This window comes from Arabidopsis lyrata (genome assembly GCF_000004255.2).
Source record: "Arabidopsis lyrata subsp. lyrata unplaced genomic scaffold ARALYscaffold_6, whole genome shotgun sequence".
Taxonomy (NCBI): Eukaryota; Viridiplantae; Streptophyta; class Magnoliopsida; order Brassicales; family Brassicaceae; genus Arabidopsis; species Arabidopsis lyrata.
In genome coordinates this window covers 12,417,372-12,440,108 of record NW_003302550.1, presented here as the reverse complement: position 1 = coordinate 12,440,108, position 22,737 = coordinate 12,417,372, and the positions used below count along the sequence as shown (strand labels likewise).

The following is a 22,737-nucleotide window of genomic DNA, read 5'->3' as shown; positions in this document are numbered from 1 at the left end:
TTCAAATCGGGGGGGGGGGGGGGGGGGGGGCTGCAGGATTGTCAGGTTTAGATGTACCAGCAACAGAATGTACAGCATTAACTGCACCATTATCAGGATTGACAGGGCTTGATGCACCATTGGCATGATTGAATGAAGTAGATGCACCATTAGCGGGAGGCTGGTTGTAAGGGTCAAGATTACCTACCCCAACGCCATCAACAACATTTTTAAGTAGATCCCGGGCACTGAGAGCCTCAGCAACAACAGAGAAGATGCTTTGTTTCATATTCCTCGCTAACCTCAACTCCATCTCTTTCAAATCAACGCAAACATGAGCATAAACATCACCACGAGCCTCCTTCAGACCAGCATCAATTTCGTATTTAAGAGCACCAAGGAGAGAGGTATTAGGGTCAGGCTGCGCATGCCTACCCTTACCACTGCGAACCTTCATTTTCTTGACCCTAGACGACCCACCTCTTACCAAAGGCTCACCACCCTGCTTGGACCGGAGTTTCCTTTTACCTTTGTTAACTACGCGAGGAGGAGGCTCCACGGGCAAAACAGCACCTCTGAGTCCCCCTACAAACATTCCCCTGTTGAATTCACAACCCTCCTGAATTTTTCCCATAATGACTTCAACACCTGGATCACGAACCTCATCAGGCCAGCTACAATCCTCTAAACCAGCAACACCTTCGGGTTCAGGAATGATAGATAGAACATCAACCTAGGGAAAAAAAAACCACCTCTGTTAACAAATGTCATAGATAACACTGTAACCAAGATAAACATTTATATAATAATATAGAGCTCTACACAACCTTCGTATCTTTGTCGAGATCCCAGACTTTATCAAGTTTCAACGAAATAACAGGGAAAACATCTTCATCCCCAGACTCTGGGTCAGTTATTTCACCAACAGCTGAAAGAACAGATGGGACAGCTTCCACCAAAACCAGAACAAGAGCATGGATAAACCCTTGAATGGCAACGGTTGCTTGAGCTAATTGATTGAGGGATCTGGACTTAATGCATTGCATTGTCATATCGAAACTATAACGTCCCCAAGGGTATTTCAGAAAGACATCTAGATCGCGAATCATCTCCACATGCTCCTTAGGTATTTTCATGTGGAAAGATCTGCGACAGAGAAACCCATCAACAAGTAACAAACACGCATACTTAACTCTCACTTCACTAGACAGTGCCTTAGCCCTCCGAAGCTTGCCCAACAACATCTCCCCGGTGAAATATTCTTCCCCTCCAAAGAGAGTGAACCAGTACGGAGTGACCCCGGGAGGGCACTTAGTTAAAGCTCTATCCAGGGCTGGAAGAGGCTGACAATTTAGGCCGGTGACCAAACCAAACTCCCTGAGAGAAAATCGGACAGGTTTACCGGCAAAAACAACCCATATCTCGTGCCGCTTGACAACATTAAGTTGACGGGTCAAAAGAAAGTGTGTCAACTTGCCAGAGAAGACAGGTTTGGAGTAAACATCAAGAAGCTTCCCAAAACAAGGCCTAATAGTGTCAATCTCTTCAGGCGTAAGTGCTTTCAGCACCGTCTTGATCGTGTTGAGTTTGAAGTACATATTCACTCTATCGCCAGCAGGTTCCTCCCCATCAGCGAACAATCGGGTAGGCAGTTCCAACTCAGCCATATTCCTGAAGAGCAGACAAGGAAAACTGAGTAAGTTTGGAAACAAACATCAAGTTAGAATGAAGATAATAAATACAGCTCTATTAGAGAAACACATGCAAATATAGATCTATATGAAATATAGATATATCTACATAAATATATGGATATCTACATAATAGTAAGATGTGGAAGATCTATACACATGAATAAATACAGAGTTACATGAATCGGTGGATATCCAAGACAGAGGAAGCTTGATTCATAAAAATTCGTAACAGTAAAATATAGATCTATCAGAAAATATAGATCTGTATAAAACAAAATAATACAAAATACGGATCTACATAGATCTGTAGATATTTAGTCAGAAAATCGAAAAGGGGAGAAGGAAAAAAAAAACCACACAGTCATGAAAGAAACGGAATAAAACCCAAAATCTAGAAATGGTGTTATTGCGTATAACGGAAAGCACAAATCACTTGAAAAACAAAGACTTTAAACTGTAACCAAATGGGAAACAAACTCGCCGGTAAGATTAAACCAACCCAAAATCTAGAAAATTTCAGAAATTGCGTATAACGGAAAGCACAAATCACTTGAAAAACAAAGACTTTAAACTGTAACCAAATGGGAAACAAACTCGCCGGTAAGATTAAACCGCTTCGATACTTCAAACGGCGAAACAAAAACTCCGGCGGTTCGCAACGAACGGTTGGCTAAAATTCAGAAGAAACGATGAAGAAAAAGAAAACGATGAGAGAAGAAGAAGATAAATGATCAAACTTAGGGTTAAATACCCAAGAAGAAAAAGCGAGAGAGGAACAGAGAAACGCAACAGTCGAATACAAAAGAAAGTGAAATCAATTAAGAATGAACCCCACATATACACGCATAGACGCCTCGGTAAAAACAAAAAACTGTTCCGTTTCTCGCAGCGCGTGGGATTAAAATCGGGAGAATGATGGGCTAATGTTACCATTGTCTCGAACCCCGACAGCAAATTACCAAAAACTAATTTCGGCCCAGATCATTACCTCTGCCTTAATTATCTCATTATTTTTTAGTGTATAGTCTTTTACTTTCTTAACTCACACACAGATTTTTATTTCCTTATTTTAGAATTAAATTTGTTCTCTGAAGATAATTCTGATGTCAGAGAGCTGCAATTCTCGCCATTTCTCATGGCTCATGAAATCTTGTTTACCAAATCCCTCCGACGCCAAATCACTCGTTCCGATCCACCAACCGTCGTCCACGGCGGCCAATTCTTCAGCTACAATCGCTTCTCTACCTGACGATTTGCTCCTCGAATGTATCTCCAGAGTCCCTTCCTCTTCAATTCCTTCTCTCGCCGCCGTTTGCCGCCGTTGGTCTCGTCTCCTCCTCTCTCCTTACTTTCTCCACCTCCGTCGTCGTTTAGGCTTGCTCCGGCATTCTCTCTTCGCGATCTCCGCCGTTGATTCAGGACTTTTCGCTGCGGATTTGCAGTTTCAGTCTGAGATTGCTTCGTGGAAAGTGTCTCTTGCGGTTTCGAGTAGGTCTGTTTGTGTTGACGGTAGTTTATCTCATGCTCGTGCGGCGGCGATTGGGCCTAGGGTTTATGTTGTTAGTAGAAATGCTGTTTTGAGATACGATTCGTGGATGGGAACGCTTAATTTGAGATCTCCGATGCTTTTTCCTAGGAAGAAATTCGCAATCGCGGTGGTTTCTGGTAAGATCTATGTTGCTGGAGGTGGTGGTGGTTCGGAAGTTGCGGCGGCGGTTGAAGAGTATGATCCGGAGTTAAATCGGTGGAAAGTTGTGACTCAATCGGCGAGGAAGAGATATGGTTGCATTGGAGCAGCCGTTGACGGAGTTTTTTATGTGATTGGTGGATTGAAAATTGGGAACGAGACTTCACGCGCGGTGGCGGCGCGTGCTTATGCAAGCTCTATGGATCTTTTTGATGTGGAATCGCGTCAGTGGTTGAGGAGTCGTTCGGTTCCTGGCGGTGGATGTGTAGTGGCGGCGTGTGCGGCGGTTAGATATGTGTACGTGCTTAGCAGCCATGCGGTGGAGCTTTCGTTTTGGCGATTTGACGCGCGTCGTCGAGGCGGAAACAGCGGGTTCGGGGAATGGCGGAGGCTGAAAAGTCCCCCGTTGCCGGCACAAGTGCGGTTAGATGGAACGGTGAGGTTTAGCTGCGTCGGAGTGGAAGATAAAGTGGCGGTGGTTCAGGTGGTGGGATGTATTGACGATTTGCTCCGGCGAAGTGGAAGGAGTGAGAGAGGGCTGAGAGAAAGCCTTGTGTTGCTGTACGATACGACGGATGGAGAGTGGAGGAGAGCGGCGGATTTACCGGAGATGATTACACGCGCCGCCTGTGCGTGTGTGGAGTGGTAAGAGCGCAGACAACGGCGCAGGATTAAGGATACGAGAAGTGGGAAGAGGCTAACGTACGCAGGATTTATTAAAGTGGTCAAAAACAAAATGATTATGATTGGTGCACATGTTTACTCTATGAAAAGCAACAGCTTCTTGAGCTCGTGACCTCTATGGCTGTTTTTGTTTCCCAATAGAAACAAAACTTTATTACTTTGGATTTGAACTCAAGATTTTCTACTCAAAGATACAAGATTTTGTAGTTTCTACTTTAATTTGAAGAAAGTAAATTTAAAAAGAAATATTTTCTGGTAACATCATCTTTGAAGTTTGAACTAGGCATGGACATTTGGTTAACTATTCGGTTTTGGTTCGGTTGCGTTCGGTTTTGGTTAATTTGAATATGGTAATATAATAACCATTTAGATATTTTGGAATTTCGGTTTGATTTCTTTTCAGTTCGGTTCGGGTCGGATGTTAACATAGATAACTGTAACTAATCGAATTTTTATCGGATTCAGACTGGTTCGATTTTTTACCGAAATTAACCAAATGTAACTGAAACTTACAAAAATTAACCGAACAACATACAAAAAAGAACAAAAATTTTAAAGAAAATTAAAATTTGGTTCAATTTTGTAAAAGAGTATTTAACTTTAAAAAATATAACTAACAACATTTGGATATGTTGATTCATTAAAATATTTGATTGTTTTGAGTTTAAAAATAGGGAAAATTAGAAATAAAGGAGCTCTAAAAAAAAGTTTGACCATATACACTTTTTTTTTAGAATGTCACTTTGGACTCAAATACCCCTACTCTCTATTTAAGCATTTTTTGAATGATTTTACCAAAAAAACATGTTGATATACAAGATTATAGATGATTTGAAAAAAAAAAATTGATGATTTAGTTGAAAAAAGTTGATTTTTTGATGGATAAAGTTTCGTCTAAAATTATTAGAATATGTTTTCTAGCGTTCTACGAATATCAGAATTTATATTCTAAACTTTTGTACATATTCTACGAAAATCAGAGTTTGTATTCTAAATTTTTGTACATGTTCTACGACTTTTAGATTAGATACATGTTCTAACAAATTCAGAAGACCGGAATACAATTTCCAAAAATCCTTAGAACATGTATTCTACGCTTTTCTTCATGTTCTAATTTTAGTCAGAAAATCTATTCTACGATTTATAACATGTTCTAAAAACGTTAGAAAACGTATAATTATTTTAGAATCCGTTTTCTAATATAATATAGATTTCAATTTCTGAAAAGTTTTAGAATTCCTAAATATAGAAAGTGAATCTTTCAAAAAGGAAACTGAATATTTATTAAATATTACGTTTTTATTGTTTAGATTACGATCTGAGGATGGTTAGAATACGTATTCTAATATTTTCAGATGAAAAAAAAATTAAAGACGAAAATCTAGAGGGTGAAATCGTTTTTTAGCCTTAATCGTCAAAGTCTTCTTCTTTCACCTCTTCCTTTTAAGTCCACGTTGAAAGGTTAGACTAATTTGGTAGATTTGTCGTTGTTTTTCCCCGTTCTGTGCCACGTTTTGTCATTTGGTATATACCCATATGCTGATGATGTGTATACAACTGCTACTTGGAGATCATTATATGAGGAAACTATTAATCCAATAGGTGTTCCTGAAGATGAATGGCACGTCCCAGAGGTTGTTGAATCTGCAAAAGTTTTACCACCTGAAACAAGAAAACAACCTGGTAGACGAAGAAAACGAAGATATGAATGAGCTGAAGACAAGATAAAAGCATCACAACAGTCACAATTATCAAAAAAGCATAAGTGCGGCCGTTGTGGTAAAGAAGGTCATAATCGAGTAACATGTGATGTAGCAATATAAGGTTTGTGATCGTGATCTGACTACTAGTTTAAAACTTAAGTATAGATTCCCTACTTTTATATTTTTTTTGATAATTGTTTTCTTTATCTTTTTCAGGATTATGTTTCAACTGCTCTCATTGAACGTTTCTAGTTACCACTATATGGATTTTGAACTTCTTTCTCATTTCATGATTATTTTCGCATTTTTTATTTCAGATGTGAATTTCCTAGTACTCTATGTTTGAATTTTTGTTCTCATAATTGGAATCCCTACTACTCTTATGTTCGTGGTTTTGCTTTGAGTTTCGGATTGACTTATCACTAAATTAAGTATATACAACATAAGTTCCAAGACCAATTTAACATAATTTAAAAAGAAACGTAAGCACCATAGTCTCAACCTACCAAGTAGGAATTTTCATTTAGTGTATTGTTTATCGATGAGGGAAGTTGATATGTTGTGTTTTTATCGGTTTTGAGTCTTTGTTTTCTTTCCTACATCATATGTTTTATAGAGTCAAAGTGTGTTTTTAGAGTATTTTAGTCTTTTATCGAGTCTTTACAGGTTTTAGGTTGCTTTGGAGGAAAACGAGCTGTTTTGGGTTATAAACACACTTTTGGAGATGCAGTTTCGTTTAGAAGTTTCATACGTTTAGTCTCAGATGGAATACTTCACACCGTTAGATCTTTCTGAATTTTTGACACAAGCTAGATGAAGATGTTAGCTTGATTTTCCAAGTGGTTTGAAGGACATCTAACGGTGCATTCAAGAGTTATACCCAAATTAGTGAAGACAGGTCAATCTGGCGAAAGAATGAGGGTATCTGAATTATGTAAATAAACTAGGAAATAATTTTTTTAAAATTTTGTTAATTATATTTTCGAAAATATGAGGGTAAACTTGGGTTTTGATTTTTAAAAAACCTATTTCACCAAACTTTTTATATAAAAGTATATATGGACATTTATCTATTAAAACATCCTTTATTTCTAATTTTCCTAAAATAGGGAAAATTAGAAATATTTTGAGTTTATAATTATAATTTTGGATATTATTTTTGAATATCTTCTAGGTTGTTGGATATTTCGCTTAACCGTTTGGATATCTGTTCGGTTTCGATTAGTTTGGATAGGAGATTTTACTAACCATTCGGTTATTTTAAGAACTTTCGGTTCGGATAACGTTCAGATAAGGTTAGGATAAGGTTCAGTTTGGTCGGTTATTTGGTTATCGTTTTTCTTTTTGCCCATGTCTAGTTTGAACCAAAGAATCAGCCACATATGCATGTCAATTAGGGTCAAAGCCCATGGCCCGGTTTAATCCTGAAAAATATTGGGCTTGGGTTTAAAAATAAAGTTACATATGTTGTTTTGGCTTATCTATATATACATTTTTGGAACACTTTTAGTAAATAAATCCTGGAGTTTGAAGTATTTACAACTTATGTCATTGGTTGGATCGTTTTTTTTTTACAACGTTTGACCCGGTTTTCTCAATCGGATATTTCCGGAAATTTTGGTATCAATGATAAATCAAATTTCGAATTTAATTACTCAGCCAATATAAAAACAAATTTACGAAATCAAAACAAACTCAATATTAATTAATTTCCTTAAATTAATCCACATTTACGGATCCTTTTAATATCTCTTACCAAAACAGTTTTACATAATTCTTTTGTACCATAACTTGCAAAAATATCTCCTCCCAAACGATTTGCTTAGAAAGCATAAAATAAGCATCCTAACAAAACTAATACTATACGTAATCACAATTCCATATCTCCTAACTTTCTTCTTTTCCAACGTAATTAATTCAACAAAATAAATCCCTCCAATCAATCCAATACTATTCCTAAAATATATATTTCCAAATCCTATCATATATATCTAAACTACTGTGAATAAATATTGCGATATCTCTAACATACCAAATTTAACACGAAATCAAGAGATATATTCACCATCGAAATTTCGTAAATATACGGAATTTACCGGGCATAAAAATGGTATATTCCTAACAATATAACATATATGAAGATATTATTCCAAAAATTAATCTTCACGTAACCTAATTCTTTTTCCTATATATACTCACTACTATTCACCTATTCCTCTCACCAAACTCAAAAACCTCCTTACTCCGAAATTTAATACCTTTAGTTCATAGCAATGGCTTCTACCTTTGCCTTCCTCAAAGATGTGCGTCCCTACAAAGCATTCCTGGCGTCAATACATGCAAAGCACTGGTGAAACTCTTGAGATTATCATCTCTGATGAAATGGTAATTGACATATTAATCACCATTTTATAATTATGTTGAAATCTTCTCATTTTCTCAACTAAGACATAAATTCACCTATTATTATTTACAGGAAAAAAAAATGCATGCCACAATAAAGAAAGACTTGGTCAAACTTCAAATTCTAATCCATCAAAGAGAACACGTTTGCTTCAAAGCAACACTCCACCGAGTCGAATAACTCAAGCTAATGGATCTACTACTAATGGATATGTTCCTCTTACTTCAGCTTTTTCTAGAGTTTTACACGATATTACTTCAAACAGTAATACCTCCTTTGTTAATTTTATGACACCATCCTCTAATCAACAAGTCTATTATGCAAACATGACTAACACAGCGAAAGGTAATCTTCGGGAACATTATTACTCTTATTTTTCTTAGTATATAAACGCTACTATTGTTAAAATTATTAATCTCTTCTATCAGTGACAGTATGTTATATAATGTTATAGAATTTCTTTTTAAAACAAACAACTTACCATTGTTATATGACCAGGTATAAGTCCTCTTTCTGGGCTGGCGTCACTAGGTGAAGTAGCGGAAGCTTATAAGGATAGAACTAGAGATCCGTTGATTCTCGGAATACCGGAAAACTAGGGTTTCTCGGATCTGTTGATTCCTCAGAATACCAGAAACGAGAGAACGTGAGGAATTCGTTGATTCTCCGCGAATACCGAATCCTACGTCTTCTTATAATCGTTGAGATCTCTCGAGATCTACCGAAAACAAGGATTAGAGAACACTCTTCTCTAAAAAGCTAAAAGCTCTTTAATTTAATTAATTAATCCACTGTCTACAAAAGGAGGCCTTAACGGCTTATTTATAATAAACCATAAGAAACCCCTAGAATATTCTAGAAATATAAAAGATAAAAACTAAAATAAATAATATAATTAAAATAGAAATAAATGGAAATTATCCTAATTCTACGCTGCATCAGGTCTCGCCGGCCAAGAAAAGATTCGTCCTCGAATCTTGTAACTGCGCTGTATCAGCTCTCGCCGCCCAAGAAAGATTCGACCTCTAATCTTCAGCAGGGTTTTCAGCATTGGAGATCTTCGAAGATTCAGCTTTATCTCCATCTTTTGATTCTGCCCGATTTTTGCACGAACTGGATCTGACCCGAAATTTGTACGAAATATTTTTTTCCAAAAATCTTCATGAAACGAATCATACCCAAAATTCGCACCAAGTACTTTCTGCACGATTTTCGCATTGATCTTATCACACCCGATTTTTGCACGAATCTCGTCAGGTCCGATTTTCGCACGAACTGGATCAGACCCGAAATTTGCACGGACCGGAATTTGTACGAAACTTGCACAGATCTGATCTTTCATGATTTCTGCAGGAAACCCGAATTTTGCACAGATCTGACTACGCCCGGATTTTGCACGAAGAGTATCTTGCCCGAATTCTGCACAGATTTTCTCGAACGCACCATCGCTGAACACAAAATCGACATGATCAATAACTAAGACATCATCATCTTCATAGATATCGTAGATAGGATCACCGTAGATTTCTCTGTAACCATCTTCAAACAAACTTTCTTCTGCAAAGGGATAAAAGTTACCACTCAACATGATCACCAGAATCGTTCTTCAATTGAGAAATCAAAGAGACAGAGCTCTGATACCAACTGACGTAGCGGAAGCTTCTAAGGATAGAACTAGAGATCCGTTGATTCCTCGGAATACTGGAAAACTAGGGTTTCTCGGATCTGTTGATTTCTCAGAATACCAGAAACGAGAGAACGTGAGGAATTCGTTGATTCTCCGCGAATACCGAATCCTACGTCTTCTTATAATCGTTGAGATCTCTCGAGATCTACCGAAAACAAGGATTAGAGAATACTCTTCCCTGAAAAGCTAAAAGCTCTTTAATTTAATTAATTAATCCACTGTCTACAAAAGGAGGCCTTAACGGCTTATTTATAATAAAACATAAGAAAACCCTAGAATATTCTAGAAACACTAAAAGATAAAAACTAAAATAAATAATATAATTAAAATATAAATAAATGGGAATTATCCTAATTCTACGCTGCATCACTATGCCATACCAACTCAAGTCATTTGCAGAAATCTTCAAGAGATGCATTCAAAGACATCACCAATGTTAATCCACGGTTTCCTTCTACTGAATCCACACGGCTGCATCCTTATGTTAGGACAATTCAGAAACCAAAAGGTTAATTTTTATGCTAACTATATAAATACTTGGAATCTCGGTTTAGGCTTTAAACTGCTTTTATATTAACACAATTTTATTTATTCGTTTGCAAGGCAACCAATTTGCTGTGTCTTCATCATGCATAAGCAATCAGAAACAAACAACTTATGCCACTCAAGTTGGTAGTTTTCCAAGAAAAAATCTACAAAAAGATTTTGAAAATGCGACCTCATCTCCTCTAAATCAAGGTAGCATTGTTTTGAATTAATATTACTATCTATTCTATTGCCTTAACCTAATCATTCTGATATCTAATTCTTACACATTCAAGGGCAAGCTTTTGTAACCATGGAACAAGACTTCATTGATGAAAGTATTGATAATGAAACCATGGACGATATCAACTATGAGAGTTTAGATCACAGTGCAACAGATGAAGACCAAAACTACTATCTTAGTGCCATTGACGAAGACACTGATGATAAAAATGAGCAAGCTATTCCTATAGTAGAACCAGAACATACCATGAGCCAGCAATCTACAAACCAACCACAAGTTATATCACACCAGAGAGCCGGGTGTGCAGAACATGTTGAGTTCATGTCTAATCTTGATAAAGTTCTGAAGAAAAATATTGAAAAGGCTGCAGAAAATCAGAGGTCAGAGGTCCAGAAACAGGCCCAAATTGGAAGAAGTTCCGTTGATGGTGGTGGTGGAGACCCGACTCGGCAAAGAACAATCGGAGGTCGAGCACTCTTGAGGTTGATTAATCTCCTTCTCCTCCGCTTTAATCTTACAATCAAGCATCTTCGGTTTGAAGCGAGAGAGACAAAGAGGAGAAATCGCGGTACTTACAATAAGGAAGGGATTGGTGATTAAATCTTCAATTCACAGCTCTAATCGACAATAAAATTACAAGAATCAGCAATAAAACGAGCTGGATTCGAAGAGTAGAAGAGAAAAGGAAAAGAATTTTTGCAAAGTGGTGATAGCTATTAAAAATCAAAAATTCGTAGCAAACTATCGGTGTATCGGTGATCTATTCGTTTGATCAGATGAAGAAATCGATTGAACCTTCATCTCCTTATGACAACGAATTTGTGACCTAGGTTCTCGAAGAAGATGAGTGAAATTGTTTCGGAGGACAGAAGACGATAACTCGGTCCCGACAACGATATACATTTATTTTTTTTGTAGACATCATACAACTTTTCTCTTCCTTTTAACATAAAATTCAATTTTATAGATATGTCTTCATGTATGTTTTTTTTTTTTAAGATCAACATGCTTTTCTTTTCCAATTATAAATAAATAAATAAATAAATTAAATTGGTTCAGTTTAATAATCAAAGTTTTTAAAAAATTGAGTTATAACTATAACTATTATGCAAATCATAATTGTCACCCCTAATATTTTCATTGCACAACAAAACTATATATATATTAAAGAGATATATTATTTAATTTACAAACTAACAAAATGAGAAAACCAAATATTATTTAACTTCAATTACATAATTTAAAAATATTATTAACAAAATATTAATGATACATTATACAAAAACAATATATATATATCCTGTTGTTATTTTTTACTAGCCAGTTTACTGGATATATCCAAAATTACTATATTTTATACCAGTAAACCTAAAACATAATTAATATACTCACAACTATTAATATAGATATATGGATGGTACATTTAGAAAATACAAATAATATATTATACTCTCTATTAATAAACAAAACAAATTATATTTAATTTTTTTATAAAAAATTATAGCCCCGCGGTGGGTTCAAATCTAGTTGATTTTATTTTAGGATCAAATTAAATAATTGGTTACATAATTGCAGAGTTAGATACATCAACAATAGAATGAGAGATGCATATCCCAAAAGAAGCTTATAGCTATGTCTAAAATGTTTCAGGCCTTCTTGTTCTTGGCCATGACAGCAATGATATCGGATGCAGTGTGACAGCGGAGGACGAGATCAGAGAGTGAGAGCTTGAGATCAATGGTGAGTTTCTGGAACACCTTAGATAAGAGTAACACATCTGACAAAGCTCTGTGAGCGTCACCTTCCCTTGTAAGACTATAGTGTTCTTGAAGAACTTTTAACGATGCTTTTGGCTTACCCGTTGGGTCTGCAAAAAAAAGATGAAGAATAACCCATTTCTAGTTTATAAGTCTCTGACATGAAAACAAGTAAACATGTTTGTTCTGTTTAGGTTTAGAGTACTCAGGCTTAGTTTGCATCTCAGTGAAATAGAAGCAGAGGAATTTTAGTATGTTACCTAAAGACTTCATGTGCTCTCTACCGAGTGGGAGCGAGTCGAGTAACAACCAATTATGAGGAATCTCATAAGAACAACGGTTAAACTCGTTGATCAAAAACCGGAAGTCAAATGATTTGCCGTTGTGTGCAACTAACATCACATAACCTCCAGGCTTCTGTCGACTCTCAACATACTGCAGAAATATCGGAATCAGCTCTTCCATCCTACCAACACAAACCCTTCATTAGTTTGATCCAATGGAAGCCACACAAGCATATAAACAAACTAATCACAGAGATTCAAAGAGAAATAAACTGGAAAAAAAGAACTCTACAATCTACATGATACAATTTTATCTAAAGACTATGTATACCTTGGAACCTCGGGTCGACAGACCATATCAGTCCTGATTCCGTGGATATCTGTATTAGTTACAGGAACATCACCCGGGTTAACCAGAGTCTGAAATGTGCTGTACCCACCACCAGCTAAATCCTGAGCTGCAATTTCAATTATCCGCTCCCTCTTCCGATTCAAGCCAGTTGTCTCAAGATCAGAGACAATAACCGTGAGGAGCTTAGGCAGATCTTTATCTTGCGCAAGCCGTTGCTGAAGATTACCAAAAGGCTGTACCTTGGTTCTACTCTCTTCATCTATAATCCTGGTTAGAGGAACTGTTCCTCCCAACACACTGCTCTTAATGTTGCCTCTACTACCTTGTGTAGTTGTACTCACGTTCCGCCTGATCCATCTTGCTTTACCATCAACCGAGGAAGCTCTAACATCAAGCAGCTTCAAGCTTGAGCTGTTCTTGATCCAGCCATGAACACGTTCACAGCAAGAACTTCCAAATGAATGGATTCTGAATCTAGAGACTTGCGAGATTGAGACACACATCAGATCCTCTCTCTTTCTCTACCCCAAATAAGCTCAAGAATCAAAGAGACAATGTCTCCTCTGTTCGTGAAGACAATTGACTATTCCAATCTGTAGATCCAGAGAATGAAAATTAAAACTAGGCACATATAAAACACACATTGAATACAACTTCTAACAGTTTCATTTCTAAATAATTCCCTTCTGATCCTAAAGAGGAGTACTTTCACAACATCCTTCAACACTCTAGAAAAATTTAATAACTTTGACACAAATTTTGAGTTTTTTTCTATATAGATATAGAATAGAACAAGCTAAAGACAATAGAACACAATTTACTCTATAATCTCAGCATAAGAAAGAAGAAAGGAAGCAGAGAAAACGTAATCCAAAGCATGAATTTTTGGATTTCAATCAGAAACCTAAAGAAAAACAGACTTTGTTATCGTTTCAGAGACTCGATTATAGCCAATAAGTAAAGACAAAAACTTTGAATTTCAAATCTTTATCTTTGTTTCGACATCTAGGAAGCAATAAAAATCATAACTTTTTCACCTAATTGTGTCAGCATCTAGACAAATCAAATAGGGTAAAAAAACGAATAATTCAAATTCAACAGAAATGAAGTGAGGGATTGCAGAAATGAAGAAGGGAATCGAACAAAATCTGAGCTTTTTTTTTTCTAATCGTGCATCGAGGAGACCCAAAAAGAGACGAACTTTGTCTTTAATTTGTGAGAATCGAAATGACCCAGAGGGAGAAAATGAATCGGAAAGGAGAAGATACTTGCCTTTGTGTAATCCAAACTCGAAACAAAACTGCATTTGCTTGTACGCAAATTTTGAGAGTTGAGAGTTTAATAGAGAGAGGGAGAGAGAGAGCATAATTGAGATTGAAGTAAACAGGTCGCGTGAGAGGGAGAGTGGGGGATAGAGAGAGAGACCCGTTTTACTCGGATCTTGTGACCCGATCCGACAAATACGGATCTACGTGGCTTAAGTAGGAAGCGTTGTATATATATGTTTCCACTTTTAGCAAATTTCATGATCCTACTTTAATTTGGTTTTTTACATTATGAAAGTATTATCAAAATTAACTATTTCTAAGTTTACATTAATATTAAATTAATTTCTGTCATAAAACATAGTATGCATTATGCTTAACTTACTAAAAGGTTTTTTTTGTAAGTTCTAAAACATTGATCCAATCATCGACTTACAATATATATTTTTTTTGTTTTTAATATCCCGATTCTTTTAATAATAATGTTACTTTCAAAGGAAGGAATATTCCTCTTGTTTTGGGAAAAACAACCCAGCAAGTCACTTGGTTCAACTTGCGTATATGACTTTTTTTTAGTTAACTTTTTTTTTTAGTTAACTTGTTTTTGTTTCTAATGTATTTCTCTAAAGACAATGGTATATTAGACTCATGAGTAAAAAACTCTTATGATAAGAAGACCATTTCTTTAATCTTCAAACTTTCAAAAATTAGTAGCAATGCTATTCCAAGCCCATTAGTTATAAGATTTGGATTCAATTTTGGGGTTACAATTAAGTTCTCATGCCATCATGTAAACTAGGCATGGGCATAATACCCGGAACCGAATACCCGAACCGAAAAACCCGAAAAATAACCGAACCGAACCCGAACCCGATTTTTAGAATTACCCGAATGGAACCTAGACCTCACTACCCGAAAAAACCCGAACCGAATCTAATACCCATGGGTACCCGAATTCAAATGTAAACCTAAAAATATTAGTTATATATATATATATATATATATATATATATATATATATTTGTAATACCTTAAATACCCAAAACTAAAATTATAAATCCAAATATACTAGATTTTTTTAGTAATTCATATACATCCCCTATATATTAATAGAGAAACATTTTTTTAAGAAAACCTTACCATCATGTGTTATTAACAAGATTGTCACGTTGATGTGTCGCTCTTACAATGATTTGGCTTCTATTTAGATAATTACCCAAGATTTATTAGACTATTTACAGAATTTGCCATTAGTCTCATATATCCATATATCCCACTAATCAAAAACGAATTTCTAATTAAAAATTAAAAAAACACACAATGTATACGAGACAAACTTTATTATTTTTATATTAGCAAACACATAACAAATGTTACATTTTTTCTATATATGCATAACAAATAACAAATCTGTATTATCTAATATTAAAATTTAAGACATGCTACGTCCAAGCTTAAACTTAAAGTCAAACAGACATTTTCTATTTCATAAATCGAGTAAACTAATGGTCTATATATTACTAGATTAGTTACAAATGTGCCATGATATTCTAATTATTTCGTTAATTAACATTAAACATCAGTAATACAAACATCATATCTCTATCTATACATAAAGAATTCGTGTATATGTATATATATTAAATTGATCTAAGGTCTATATTTTTAAATCCAGACTAACATATATATATATATATATATATAGATATATTTAACAACTCAAACATGTAAGCCTATAATTCATGTAAATTAATATATTAGAATATATTTTTATAACTTTTGTAAGTACAAATTTTCCTAGGTTCATAAATCCAAACTACATTTATAAAATTAATTCTCAAAACTAAATCTATCATAAAATCAACAATAAATTAATTTTTCAAATTTTGAAGACAATCCAAATTTCAAAAATTAAACGGAACCCTACAAAAATATTTCTCTATAAATATGGGAATAGGCTTGCTTCTTCCTAGCGATCGGATATTCCCTGATATCATCTTCATCCTCTCAAATTTACCAAACACACATCTTCTTAGTTTTCGAGCAATCTAAATTTTGTAAATCTTCATAAACTCTTTTACAAAGATGTATATGTGTTTGTTATTTAAGTTACGTTAGAAAAAAAATTGTCGTCTTTAATTATTTTACGGGTAAAACGAATTCCGATACGAAAAATTAATGATTGGAATATAAAACGTTTTTTTAACATGTTTCATAATACACTAACAGATTTTAGATTCCGGATAATAATACAATAATTTTTATAACTAAAACTACAATGCACTTCTTTAATTGTCATTTCATCCCGCACATAGTGCGGGTAATTTATCTAGTTTGGATATATTTGGGATAAAAGTAACCAATGTTGTAGTTTTCTTTTAGGTAATTTAAGTATTTTGGTTACATTTGGTTATATTTGGATAAAAAGTAACCAATATATTTTTGGGTAATCGGGTATTTCGGTTAGATTTGGGTATTATATGAGTAAAAAACCCGAACCCGACCCGAACCCGAAAATATTTTGGGTATTTTTGGTTATTTTTGCATTTTTACTAAAATAACCGAACCGACCCGAACCCGAACCGAAACCGAACCGAATTTTTAGAATACCCGAATGGTTCTCAACTTCCTACCCGAAAAAAAAGAACCGAACCCGAACGGGTACCCATTAATATGGTATTGCATACTTACTTGTGTTCTTTTCGTATGTTCCAATGTTATAAGTAACATGTAAGAGGATTATGGAGAGATTTCAAGTTCTTGGGATCTCCAAGAATCAAGATGTGGTGAGAGTGTACGAAAAAGAATTAACGTGGTTCGTAGATCCACTTTTTTTGGTCTTTGCTTCTCTAGTTTACAATAGGCGTGGGCATTCGGGTACCCGTTCGGGTTCGGTTCTCTAGTGTTAATATAAATGTTATAAGTAACATGCAATACCATATAAATATACCATATATATATTTAACACTTATATTAATTAACCCAGTAATGGGCTTGGACCAATGGCCTTACAATTTGCAGGTACAGTTACAAAAACAAGGAAACCATCGGAACTTGCTGTCGACCGGAGGCAACGAGTCAGACGCACCAACCCCGGCGGATTCAAGGACGACAACTTTGCAGTAACAAAAACAGTACCATATATACGGAAACAGTACCGGCCAAAGATGAGTATGAACACAAGAAGACACATTAATATCACCTAGGTTAATCTTTACCACATCTAAATCATAATCCATATCCATTTCCAAAACTACACCCATTAACTCTATGCCATTATGAAAAGTTATTTGTGCATGTTAATAAAAAAAAGTATAATGAACACTAAATAAAAAGTTGTACACTACAAGAAAACATGGATTTAGCGACTTAATTCGGCGACTAATTTTGCAGTCGCTACAGCTAGTGACCGTTTAGCTACGTTTTGGCGACTAAATATGAACCAAAATACGATAGTCGCTAATTAGTATCTAATATGAGACTGATTTATATTGTCGTTATATAGTCGCTAAATATGGCGACCGATTAGTTACCGAATATTTAGTCGCCAACTGGAGCGACTCAGTGGCTACGAATTAGCGACTGCGTAATTCTAGTTGGACATTCAAATTGGGCCAAGAAGCCCAACGACCCAATAACATTAGTCCATAAGCCCAAGTATATATCTCGTTTTCCCTTCGCAGAAAACCCTAATCTCTCTCGATGGCTCCTCGTGGTGGAAAAAGTAAGAGAGGAAGAGGAGGAGGAAGGGCTCCGAAGGTTTCCCCAAATCGACCCACTGCTTCTGGGACGTCAAATCGAAGACCCAGTACTCTTCCTAGCCAGTATACCTTCACTCCGGCAAATCCTGAAGCCCCAGAGACTCAGCAAAGTCCGGTAAATCCTGTAGCCCTAGAGTCTCAGCCTCCGACTCATAGAGACTATCCTCCTCCGACGCAGCTGTTCCAGTCCGGCGATGATTCTCCTCGAGGCTCTGGGTCGTATCCATTTCGGGCATCTGGATCTACTCAAGTTCGAGGGTCTGGATCTGTTCAAGGACGAGGCTCTGTAGGATCTATTCATCGTCTAGCTTCTCGGTCGAATCAACCTCCTGCGCCGGTTCAACCTCCTGCGCCGGTTCAACCTCCAGCGTCGACTCAGCCTGCAGTGTCGAATCGACAAATACCATCTCGTCAACAAAGACCTTCTCCTCAACCTCGAGCCTCTGTATCGCATCATAGTTCTCATGCTCAAAACTCACACGAGGAATCTGAAGATGAGGAAGCTGATGGTGAATCTGAAGAAGATGTGTTGAGGGATTCAACACTCCCAGAAGATGTCCTCGCGGATTTACATGCTACACTTCTCATCCCAGGCCGTGAGAAGTACACCACCGTCATCTCTCCCAACCTCGAGCCTGAAACCACTTGGTAAACATTTTTAATTTTGATTGTATATAGGTCTGATTGATATAGATTAGGTAAATAGGTTAGCTTGGTAAACATTTTCAATACTTAAGTAGAGTCTTCTTATTGGTCTGCATGTTTTGGTCTTATAGTCTGTTAGGTTTGCTTGTATATAGGTCTGCTTGTTAAGAGTTAGTTTATATATTGGTCTGCTTGTATAGTTTGAGTTAGAGTCTGTTAGTATATAGATTATGTTTGTATTGGTCTGCTTGTATAGTTTGAGTTAGAGTCTGTTAGTATATAGTATTAGCTTTATTGGTCTGCTTGTATAACTTAAGTAGAGTCTGCTTAGCTTGTATAATTTGAGTTAGAGTATGTTTGTATAACTTAAGTAGAGTCTACTTGTTTATAGATTATGGATGGTATCAAAGCTAACTGGTTTATGTGATTGTAGGTTTGGTAAGGACAATGGAAAGTTGACCCGGAAGATCACTAAATGTTTCACAAACAAGTTTGATGGGCCATATTACAGTTGGAGCTGTGTGCCTACTGGTAGAAGAGAAAGATACTTCCTCGAATTCGCGGTAAAATTCTGTCTCCTCTTATACTTATGTAATTACACTTTTGTTTTGTTTTTTGATCACTAACACCAAACTCTACTCTTGTTTTGTAGAAACTACACACCTGGCATCCCTCAGTGACATGTGTTGTTGAAGCTAAATTCTACAAGATTTGTCAGCTGCGGATGAAAGACATGGTTAGCAAGGCATGTTCAAAACGAGAGAAAACACTTTGGATAGAGATGTGTGCCTATTGGGACACTGAAGAAGCATTAGCAAAGAGTTCAACCACATCAGCAGCTAGGATGTCTGACCGTAATGGTCTTGGTCCTCACAAGCATGTTTCTGGTCCAAAGTCGTTTTTACAAATAGAGCAAGAGATGGTACATTCTGACCTATTTACTTTGTTTTAGTTTTAGATTACTTAGTTACATTCTGACCTATATATTTACTTTGTTTCAGGAAGTTGAATTGGGAAGACCTCCTACTATTGGTGAAGTTTTCATCAGGACTCATACCAAGAAGGATGAGACTTTTGTGGATAGGAAGGCACAAGAAGTCCATGAAACATATCTCAAGAACAAGGCAGCTAAGTTGGCTGCCCTTCAAGAGAATGATGAACAAGCAGATGGGACTTCGCGACGATCTGAGCTATCTCAAGAGGAGGATGATGAGATCTTCCTTCAGGTAAATAGTTTGTTATTTATGGTTGCTTTTGTTATGCAGTCTAACTGTGTAATACTCTTTCTTTTGGTATGCAGTCTACTGTCACAAACGACAGAGGAGAATACTTTGGTGTTGGCAGCCTCGGGGTTTACATCAACGGGAAGCGCAAGTACCCAGGAAGCAGTTCTTCTTTCACAACACTCCAATCACAGCTTGAGGATGCTAACCGGAAGATAGAGGAACAAGCAGCGCTCCAAGCGGAACGTGAAGCAGAGGCTTTGCGGGTCGCAGCTGAGCAAGCAGCTGAGATCAAGCATTTGGCGATGGTGAAGAAGTATTTGAGCGAGACTGACCCAAAGTTTATGGCCTTCCTCAAGTCTCAATCTGCTGCCACTGATACCACTACTGCTGCCACGACTGCTGCCACTGCTGCTGCCACGACTGCTGCTGCCACGACTGCTGCTACTACTGCTGCTATTCCTACTGCTCAACAACCATAGGTCCCTCCTTCTCTGAACTTGAAAACATTTGTGTTGCTTTGAAAACTTGTGTAAGTTGTTTGGTTACTTGAACTTGGTTCTTATGTTTATAATGTATGTTTATGTTGTGTTTTATTTTACAATGTTCTTATGTTTTAAATAGAAGTCTTTTTGCTTATAAATTGGTAATAACAATCAAATTAGCAACAATTTATTCTTCCAAAATTAGCATTCTAAGTCGATAATAATCAGTCGCAAAGTAGTATCAATTCAGTTACCAAAACATTTAGAAAATAGTCGCCATGTAGTGACATAACAGTCGCTAGATTCGTCACAAAACAGTCGCCAAAAGAGTCGCAAACTTAGCGACTGTGTGACGACTGAATAGCGACTGCAAATAATGGTCGCCTATTAGTCGCTAAATAGCGACTGTTATGCGACATATAAATTTAGCGACGCAAGGTTCAGCGACTACGTGTTTTAGTCGCCAAACAGTCGTAATTATGTATTTAGCGACGATTTTGTTACTATTAGTGTAGTCGCTAAATCCATGTTTTCTTGTAGTGGTAGTAAGGGACATGCTCATCCCTTGTCTTTCCTGGTACGTTTGTGTCACGGCTTTATCGCAAGGGACTGGATTGTCCGTATTTCACATGTGTATAGGGAAGCTAATCGTCTCGCCGACGGGTTGGCAAACTATGCGTTCTCTCTTCGGTTAGGTTTTCATTTACTTGAATCGATTCCTAGTTGTGTTGCTTCTATTGCTTTAGACGATATTCGTGTTTCTGCCATTTCACGGCAAGTTTGTATTTGACTTTGATTTTTTATAATAAATAATGGGAGATTTCTCCCTCTTCCACACCAAAAAAAAATAAAAAGTTGTAGTGAACATAATTATGACATACGAGTGGAAAAGAAACCAGTTTGGTTTTTAGATTTTAGATTTTGGTTTTGGTTTTTAGATTTGGAAAATAAGTAAATAATTAGAAAACAAAAATAAAATCACGTAACATTTTCATAAACTCATAAAAGTTATTTTTTTATTTTATTAGGGAATTTGCAAAAACTCTCAAAATCTAGATTTCCTTCTTTTTAGGAGAAATAATTTTTCTATAATCTTGATAATTAAATGGTTTTTAGAAAAGAAAAAACCAAAAAAAAACTTGTTAAAAACTACTACCATTCAAGACCGTAGCTTTCTTTTTCTTGGTAATGGATAGTCCATGAATCAAGGCATTGAAGGTAGCACCAAAAACTAGTCCTCACCAACCAATTTCTGCTTCATGGAGTGCATCTCCAACAGAGATGGTTTTCATAACTTTCGTCAATTAATTTCTTGAGGTCTACAAAGTTTTTGTTTCACAATCGTCTTCTGTCGCAAATCAGTCAGAAAGATTGAGTATTGTTATCTCTGTATGTTCTCTTCAAGCTAATCTTTGTTGATATCCACATAGTGGTGGGCGAGTGGTTGGTGGGCCCTGGTTGTTTAGGTGAAATTCCCTCCACTCTGGCTTCGACTCCACCTGCTGTTATCAACATTATTGTGGGTAGTCTGTCAGTTGGGCTTTGGCCCAATTAGTTTACCTGGTAGTCAGAAATGTAGGCGGCCTGACTACCTCCTAACACTTAGTCGGAAGGCATTCCAAACTCGGGATAGGCAGAGTGGTAGCCCGAAAGGCCTAACCGTTAACACGGTGGACCAATCCACTATGTAGCACCTCGGTGCGTTCTTACCGGAACCGACCGGATAGCCGATAGGGTTTATCAAAAAAAAAAAAAAATCTTTGTTGATAACTACATGACCACACATGTAATGATTGTGCCCTGATAGTGCAAAAATTTGGAGCCACTTATTATATTATCAACTTGTTTAACTTCAGTACACTGCATGCCATGCATGTCAGTGGGAATGACATATGCAAGCCCTTGTATCATTGCATATACCGGCCTTCTGCGATATGCAGGCCTGCCATGATAAACAAAAGTTAAATATGCAATACCACTCGTAATTATATTCATATGAAAGTAAATAACTTAAAAATCTGAATCACCTTGTTAATTGCACAATCTATTTGAAGAAATCATCTTGTTTATTGCACACTCGTCTCCCTTTAGGGGTTATTGGTTTTGGTTACTTATTTTTAACATATATGTTTTACTTATGAAATTAAGCGTCATGTGTTTTCAAACTAAAATAACGTTTTAAAGAAAAGTTATTAACGAGTATAGCATGCCTCATTTCTATTAAAATCAAATTTTTATATACAAAAACATATTATATAAGCTAACTAAATAAATAAGTTTAGATTTTTTTTTTTTTTTTTAAATGTGGCCTTCTATTGGCCTGGGGTATTTGCCTTTTCTCACTAAAGATAAGCACGA

General features: G+C 36.3%; 5 protein-coding genes across 7 annotated transcripts; 2 read left to right on the top strand and 3 right to left on the bottom strand.

The window, feature by feature from the left end:
• Position 1: 1 nt before the first annotated feature.
• On the bottom strand, positions 2-2,609 carry LOC110227161. Its single transcript, XM_021020543.1, has 3 exons — positions 1,828-2,609; positions 807-1,650; positions 2-712 (listed from the first exon to the last, which is right to left on the bottom strand). The coding sequence occupies exons 2-3, from the start codon at positions 1,644-1,646 to the stop codon at positions 2-4; spliced, it is 1,551 nt and encodes a 516-aa protein (XP_020876202.1). The 5' UTR covers positions 1,647-1,650; positions 1,828-2,609.
• A 76-nt stretch (positions 2,610-2,685) lies between these two features.
• Positions 2,686-4,303, top strand: LOC9308316 (F-box/kelch-repeat protein At5g26960). The gene has a single exon (XM_002874284.2). It carries the CDS (start codon positions 2,777-2,779, stop codon positions 4,007-4,009), a length of 1,233 nt encoding a protein of 410 aa, XP_002874330.1. The 5' UTR covers positions 2,686-2,776; the 3' UTR covers positions 4,010-4,303.
• Positions 4,304-7,448: 3,145 nt separating this feature from the next.
• On the bottom strand, positions 7,449-11,536 carry LOC110227711. 3 transcript variants are annotated; one of them, XR_002331395.1, is made up of 3 exons: positions 10,853-11,536; positions 8,633-10,316; positions 7,449-8,071 (listed from the first exon to the last, which is right to left on the bottom strand). XR_002331395.1 is itself a non-coding variant. In XM_021023020.1 (2 exons), exon 1 carries the CDS (start codon positions 9,737-9,739, stop codon positions 9,080-9,082), a length of 660 nt encoding a protein of 219 aa, XP_020878679.1. In that variant the 5' UTR covers positions 9,740-10,381; the 3' UTR covers positions 7,784-8,071; positions 8,633-9,079. The 3 variants fall into 3 exon arrangements, 2 of the variants coding, with proteins under 2 accessions (XP_020878679.1, XP_020878680.1); XM_021023020.1 differs by lacking the exon at positions 10,853-11,536 and having other exon boundaries at positions 7,784-8,071; positions 8,633-10,381; XM_021023021.1 differs by lacking the exon at positions 10,853-11,536 and having other exon boundaries at positions 7,784-8,058; positions 8,633-10,381.
• Positions 11,537-12,119: 583 nt separating this feature from the next.
• On the bottom strand, positions 12,120-14,265 carry LOC9310397 (exonuclease DPD1, chloroplastic/mitochondrial). Its single transcript, XM_002872200.2, has 4 exons — positions 14,202-14,265; positions 12,980-13,593; positions 12,625-12,830; positions 12,120-12,474 (listed from the first exon to the last, which is right to left on the bottom strand). The coding sequence occupies exons 2-4, from the start codon at positions 13,501-13,503 to the stop codon at positions 12,254-12,256; spliced, it is 951 nt and encodes a 316-aa protein (XP_002872246.1). The 5' UTR covers positions 13,504-13,593; positions 14,202-14,265; the 3' UTR covers positions 12,120-12,253.
• Positions 14,266-17,967: 3,702 nt separating this feature from the next.
• Positions 17,968-18,678, top strand: LOC9308315 (mediator of RNA polymerase II transcription subunit 29). The gene has a single exon (XM_002874283.2). It carries the CDS (start codon positions 17,968-17,970, stop codon positions 18,676-18,678), a length of 711 nt encoding a protein of 236 aa, XP_002874329.1.
• The last annotated feature ends 4,059 nt before the right edge of the window (positions 18,679-22,737 follow it).

Excerpts from the sequence above, each read along its gene's own strand:
- LOC9308316 (XM_002874284.2), top strand. The coding sequence starts at position 2,777 with ATGTCAGAGAGCTGCAATTCTCGCCATTTCTCATGGCTCATGAAATCT.
- LOC110227161 (XM_021020543.1), bottom strand. The coding sequence starts at position 1,646 with ATGGCTGAGTTGGAACTGCCTACCCGATTGTTCGCTGATGGGGAGGAA. Across the intron at positions 713-806 it reads ATCTCGACAAAGATACGAAG|GTTGATGTTCTATCTATCAT; the intron begins GTTGTGTAGAGC and ends TTTTTTCCCTAG.
- LOC9310397 (XM_002872200.2), bottom strand. The coding sequence starts at position 13,503 with ATGTGTGTCTCAATCTCGCAAGTCTCTAGATTCAGAATCCATTCATTT. Across the intron at positions 12,831-12,979 it reads TGTCGACCCGAGGTTCCAAG|GATGGAAGAGCTGATTCCGA; the intron begins GTATACATAGTC and ends TTGTGTTGGTAG. Across the intron at positions 12,475-12,624 it reads AGAGCACATGAAGTCTTTAG|ACCCAACGGGTAAGCCAAAA; the intron begins GTAACATACTAA and ends TTTTTTTTGCAG.
- LOC110227711 (XM_021023020.1), bottom strand. The coding sequence starts at position 9,739 with ATGTTGAGTGGTAACTTTTATCCCTTTGCAGAAGAAAGTTTGTTTGAA.
- LOC9308315 (XM_002874283.2), top strand. The coding sequence starts at position 17,968 with ATGGCTCCTCGTGGTGGAAAAAGTAAGAGAGGAAGAGGAGGAGGAAGG.